Source organism: Triticum dicoccoides, chromosome 3B (assembly GCF_002162155.2).
Source record: "Triticum dicoccoides isolate Atlit2015 ecotype Zavitan chromosome 3B, WEW_v2.0, whole genome shotgun sequence".
Taxonomy (NCBI): Eukaryota; Viridiplantae; Streptophyta; class Magnoliopsida; order Poales; family Poaceae; genus Triticum; species Triticum dicoccoides.
The window spans coordinates 466,565,768-466,571,767 of NC_041385.1; the positions used below are offsets into that span (position 1 = coordinate 466,565,768).

General features: G+C 49.2%; 1 protein-coding gene across 1 annotated transcript; it reads right to left on the reverse strand.

Annotated features, from left to right (window-relative positions):
- Nucleotides 1–2,203: 2,203 nt before the first annotated feature.
- LOC119276553 (glucan endo-1,3-beta-glucosidase 14-like) lies at nucleotides 2,204–5,688 on the reverse strand. Its single transcript, XM_037557647.1, has 3 exons — nucleotides 5,055–5,688; nucleotides 2,628–3,661; nucleotides 2,204–2,536 (listed from the first exon to the last, which is right to left on the reverse strand). The coding sequence occupies exons 1-3, from the start codon at nucleotides 5,140–5,142 to the stop codon at nucleotides 2,480–2,482; spliced, it is 1,179 nt and encodes a 392-aa protein (XP_037413544.1). The 5' UTR covers nucleotides 5,143–5,688; the 3' UTR covers nucleotides 2,204–2,479.
- Between the last annotated feature and the right edge of the window lie 312 nt (nucleotides 5,689–6,000).

Genomic DNA, 6,000 nt, shown 5'->3' on the forward strand with positions numbered 1-6,000 from the left:
AAATCTGAATTAATCCCTGAACTTTGATGATTGGGCCACCTAAACTCTGACATGAAAATAATGTATCCATTTCTAGCACCGAACGTTCAAAACAAAAGTATAAACCTTTTAGTGGTACAATATTCCATAGCTACGTATGGTTTGGTTGCTTCAAAATTTGTAGATTATGTTTATGGTGTGATAGCATAGAAGGACCACACCTAAAATTTGTCACATGTAACAACTATCAACAGAGTAATTGATCATCTGTTAAGAAACATAAAAGGTTCTAATTTAACATTCGTTCCTCTCGGTTCGGGAACCAAATGTTCTGTTGCCGCCAGATCTAGGCAGATGAGTGGCTCGGAGGAGAGATAAGAAATGAGGGTGGTGCTGTGGGGTCTGCAAGGAGGAAGGAAGAACTCGGATGCATGGATGTGCTGGCATACAAACTTGTCACCCGTATGTCCCTGTCGTCAAGCGCGGTACGCCGACGATGTCTCTGGAAAACCAGAAACCTCACACGGCTTGGAGGGACTCCATCAGGGCGCGCTTAGCTGCGGCTTTGGGCTGCCGTAGGCCGGCCTAACCGGCACCAGGGCCTCGATGATCGATGTCCCGCTGCAACACGAAAAGAACGAGAAGAAAAAGCAGGTTGAAGGCTAGGATGGTAGGCTTGTCGGGCACCACGCCCGCCGGGCATCAAAGCGGGTAGGCTGAGCAATGAGCCGGGTGGATTTTTGGTTCGGACCAGGATGTTGGAGTCTGACTTCACGGACGTTTAGACCCCCCCTAGAGCTCCCCTTGATTTGGGGCCGGACTAGGCGGATTTTAGACGTCCAAACCGATCCGGCACAAAATTTGTGTCCGCATTGAAAGTCTAAAAGTGTATGGATCATATGATCCAAACATATAGAGGTGGTTTTTGGGGGTCACGCTTTCCTCCATGAATTCCTCGTGCAAGGTCAAGTTATTCAGATGGTTAGTCATTTACAATAGGATGTGCACCAACGACAGTTTGAAGAAGTGTAGGTGCCCTAATTGTATTATTTGCTCGTTGTGCAAGTTGCAAACATTAAGAGGAAGGTTAAGCATTGGGCAATCGTGGGAGATAAACATTTGTTTTTTTAGGATCTGAGGATCCGGAGCTAACATTTGTGTATATCAATGCTGCAGAGCAATTCCCTTTATTTTTTGAGAGAAGTCCATATTACAATCTTAAACACTTCGGTTTGTCTAAGGTTCAACCCCAAACTCTAAAACCGGCTAAGATTCAACCCTGAACTATCGAAATTGGCCAGGATCAACCATTCTCTCCACTGAACCTGGTTTTCGCTGAGTAGGCCTGATTTTGACCCATTAAACATCCAGTCAGCAGGCACTTCAGTGTTTTTTGCCAAACAGATTTAAAATTAATTTGAAATTACATTTTCAGCCCCATTGGGTGTCAAATTTTGGGCAGAAAATAAAGTATCCATAATTCTTTAGATAATTATACAAATAGATTTTTTTATACCGATCATTCTAAGAAAGCTTCATTTGTTTTGCCCAGAGGTTTAAAATTAACTTGAACTTACATTTTGTCTTGGTCAAATTTTGCCCAAAAAATAAAAGTAAACATAAAAAGATTGAAATAATTCCTTAGAACAACAATAGTATGCTGATCATTCTAGGAAACTTTCAGAGTTTTCTACCAAACATATTTATACATGCAATTACATTTTCAGCCCCAAATTTTGTCCCAAATATGAAAATATCAATATTTTTTTGGAACATTCTGTTGAATATAAAAATATATTGATCATTCTGGGAAAGTTTCAGACATTTTTACTTAACAAAATCAGGAATAGCATTGAATTTCGTTTTCTGCCTGGACTGCCTAAACGCTGACATGGCTGTTGACTCAACGGTCAACGGGTCAAAGCCAGGGTCAGGGGAGAGAAGGGTGAGTCGTAGCCGGTTTTGTTAGTCCAAAGTTGAATCTTATGCGATTTTAGAGGCCGGGGGTTGTAATATGGACTTCTCTCTTGTTTTGTTGTTGTTCCTTATCGTCAAAACCTTGTTACATTTTTCTTAACTGATGGAGGAGACAAATCTTATAGTTTCAAGAAAAATCATGTCTGCACTATTGTTTCTCCATTCGCAGGACAAAAACATGTCACATTTTTCTTAGTTAATGGAGGAGACAAATGACTTCCAAGCTTCGGTTAGAGCTAATCTAAAGTGAATAAGAAGCAAGTTGCAAATTCTGAAGGCCACCAGAGCACATCCTGATGGCAATGAATGGCATTGCCAAAATACATCAGTTCTACACCTCAAAAGGAGGGGGATTTACCCTCAAAAAAGAAAAAAGAGGGGGATTTTTTTTACGCATAACCCAAGAGAATGATCATCAACTGTCTTCTTTCAAGGAGTTGATGCACTTTGGCTCAGCTCTGTTCAATCACAGCCATCACCCTTCACCCTTCACCGTCAATAACTCAGTAGTTGATGGATACTGTCATGACAATGCAAAACCGACCGTCGCGATGGCGATGAGTAGGATCGCATGAACCGCCTGCGTAAACACAACCCAGGTGCTGGTTAGTCACGGTCTATGTAAATGCATATGCATGCGCTGATCGAGCAAGCGAATCAAGAAGCCGTACCTGCCGTGCTCCGTGTGAATCCGCCATGGGCGGCAGGTAGCCGCGGAGGCCGACGTTGTAGACCGGCGTGCCGTCGGGGTAGAACAGCCCGTAGTTCCGCTCCGACGCCGGGCCGGGCTTGAGGTTCTCGTTGAAGAGCGCGAACACGTAGACGTCGATGGGCACCGCCGGCCGCAGCGGCGTGCCCTGCTTCATCTCTATCCTCCTCAGCAGGTTCCCGATGTACGTCCCGGCGTGCTGCGGCGTGGCGCCCACCTCGTCGGGGTCGCCCCGGGACGGCCACCCGGTCTCGGAGACCTTGACGTCCACGTCCGTGTGCCCCAGCGCCTTGATGGCCGAGTAGACGGCGTCCACCTGCGCGTACAGCATGTTGTCGTAGTTGAGCCCCGTGTTGGGGTCGGTGACGCCGGCGTTGGGCTGGAAGAGCACGTAGTCCAGCGGCACGCGCGCCGGGTCGTCCTTGTAGGCGAAGAACGGGTAGCAGTTGATGAGGAACGGGGCCCTCGTCGCCGACAGGAACTTGAGGAACGGCTGCAGGTGCGACACGGCGCCCGGAGCGAACGCGCCGGCGGAGGGCGGGTAGGAGACGCCCATGATGTCCAGCGAGTGCGCGGTGGTGACGTTCACGCGGCCCTGCAGGCCCAGCGCCCCGAGCGCCTGGTGCACCGAGTGCATGGCGGGCAGGAGGCTGCCCTGCAGGACGGTGTCGTTGCCCTTGAACGCCTCGTTGCCGACGGTGATGCAGGTGATGCGCGCGCCGGCGTGGAGGTGCGGCACCACGTGCTGCTGGAGCCACGCCTGCGCCACCGTGGAGCTGACCATCGCCGGGACGTGCTCGTTGCCGATGCCGATCACGAACTCGACGCCCGTGCCGAGGAAGGCGCGCAGAACGTGCGGGTCGGCGTCGTAGAGCTTCACCTTGCTGATCTTGATCGACCGGAGCAGCGTCGACACCCGCCCCGGCGAAGGGAGGTTGTTGGCGATCTGCCCGTAGTTGACGCCGATGGACAGGGCATTCGCCACAATCACCTGCCCTGCAAAATTAATCGTTGGTCCGTGTCACCAATCAGTCATTTCTACACGGTGATCGGTACTATCGCCGCTGTGAATGTGAAATCCACTCATTTGATTCATTTTCTTCATTATTTTTGATAATTGGCATAAAAATATAGCGATTTATTAGTGTGTCAGTTTGCAAGCGTGCTTGTGTGACCAGCACGAACTCATACCGCATGCCATCAGTGCAAGGCGATCGGAACAAAATAAAAGCAATCCATTTTTTCTTTGAGGGGAGAAAAGCAATCCATAGATACTCACAGGCGGATTTTTCTAAGAAAAAACACAGAAGGTGGATCCAATGGAAGCATACAGTTACATCCAGATGGAGATTGAGGGGGTGCGCGATCCAATGGAAGCAAGATTTCACTGGACCACATGGTCAAGTGGTGTGGCTGAACCCTACCAATAACTAATACTACCACATTATTAAAATCCGATTATTCCAAAATTCCACGTGCATTACTGGAGAAGTGGCGAACCATTTGCCCAAGTTGCGAGCATACTAGATTTAATTAGCTGCAGACTGCTGAATAATAAGAAACGATAAAATGCTGCCTTTGCGGAGAAACTTTATGGAGAAAGCAAGCACAGCTCAGGACCAGATCAGATGCGCGAAATTGGGAGAGAAAACAATGGAAATGCCAACGCGGGGTAATATATCATACTCCTATATGCTTGTAAAGAATGAGTGAAAGCTGATGCGTTTTGTTTATTTTGTCGAATAACAAATCTCAGCGTATCATTTAAAGCTGACACTTTTTGTCGCCGCAGCCACAGTGGGCGGTGCATTACTTGCGGCATGGAGCGCCAAGATAGGGCCGCCATGTCGCCTCATCAGCTCAGCTGGGTAGTAGCCAAAACCACCAAGACCTAGATATGACTAATCTCAGCAGCAGATGCACCTACCAAATAATCAATGACAATTCCAGCAAATGCAACCACTACTGAAGTATAAGTACATAGCAGCAAGTGGCACCACTGATCACAAGTCGGCGGTGACGACTTGCAAAACGGCAACCCGGCCAGTTTATTTCCTGCAAATTTGAAAAGAAACCTCGAACACGGGGAGAAAGAGGAATATAGGCAAAATCGCGCAATCAGCAATGACGAAGCCAGGAACGAAATGGGTCGCTCGCAGTTAGAGCTCTAGATTGCCTAATGCCTAACACAATCACGACCAGTTAGAGCTCACCTAGATATAAAATGGACGCGCAACTCAGAAGGATCGAGCAAAAGATGGCCGACGATACATTTGACAAGAACAGAGCACGGAGGCGCTATTTCAGCAGTTGGCACGACGCGCAGGAGCTCTCTAGAGCTAAGATTATACTACAGGATTTGGCACGCAGAATGGCGGAAGGAACTCACCTGTGAGGAGGACGGCGAGGACCAGGAGAACTCCGGCGGCCGCAGCGACGGGGGAAGCTGCCCTCGACGCCTCCCGAGCTGCCGCCATCCTTCCGATCCAGCCGCGCGCGTTCCAGGACCAGGGAGAAGAGCCAAGCGGGCAGAAGAAGCTAGGTGGAGAGCAAAAGCTAGCAAGGCCTCCCTGGCCAGGTGTGCTGACCTTATGCTTCACCGTCCGCCGTATCTGTGCGTGTGCCCGTTGGCTTGTGTTCTTCTTGGATCACGCGCGCGAATCGAATGGACTGGCGTAGGATTGACGAGTGGCCTATTTAAGCAGCGGGAGGGAGCCTCGGTTGCTCTGCTGCAATGCTGAGAAGCTAGCGGGTGGTGGTGTGGCTTGACTTGTGCGTACCGGTGGGAAGCACGGAGGAAGACGGTGGGAGGCAAGAGGGATATGACAGTGTGCTACTGCTACCTCCGCGTCGTCGGCTGCGGATCTCTGACCGGTCTTCCGTCTCTTTCAGGTCGCAGCTGCAGGAGCACGGCGTTATGCTGCCGGTGGGAAGCACGGTGGAAGCCGAGCTGGAGGTCACGTACTGTCTGTCCCAAGCTTTCCAACCACCCCGTGCGCTTATTTGCGTTGTGCTGCTGTTGCAGTGCCAATGCATGGTTGTTGGGCTCTGGTGAGGTGAAAGCATGGGCTGCACCAAGAAGGTTTGTGAGCAACTGAGCGGGGCATCTCTAACGACCTGTAAATTTCCTCCCACAGAGGACCACTCCGCATACACTGATGTGGAAGGCCACCGTTTAATTGTAGCCGCATACATTTCAAATTCATTTTCAACAAACCGAATGAAATTCATGCAAACAAGCCCGGATTTCATATCATGACGTAGTTCATACAAATCGGATGAAAACGGTTACATTTTGGACATATTTTCAAGTAAAAAGGTAAAACTATGTGCAC

What these genes read in the sequence shown, in the direction of transcription:
- LOC119276553 (XM_037557647.1), bottom strand. Translation starts at nt 5,142, where the DNA reads ATGGCGGCAGCTCGGGAGGCGTCGAGGGCAGCTTCCCCCGTCGCTGCG. An exon ending in CCTCGCCGTCCTCCTCACAG is followed by an intron (nt 3,662 to 5,054) that starts GTGAGTTCCTTC and finishes TTAATTTTGCAG; the next exon opens with GGCAGGTGATTGTGGCGAAT. An exon ending in ATTCACACGGAGCACGGCAG is followed by an intron (nt 2,537 to 2,627) that starts GTACGGCTTCTT and finishes GTGTTTACGCAG; the next exon opens with GCGGTTCATGCGATCCTACT.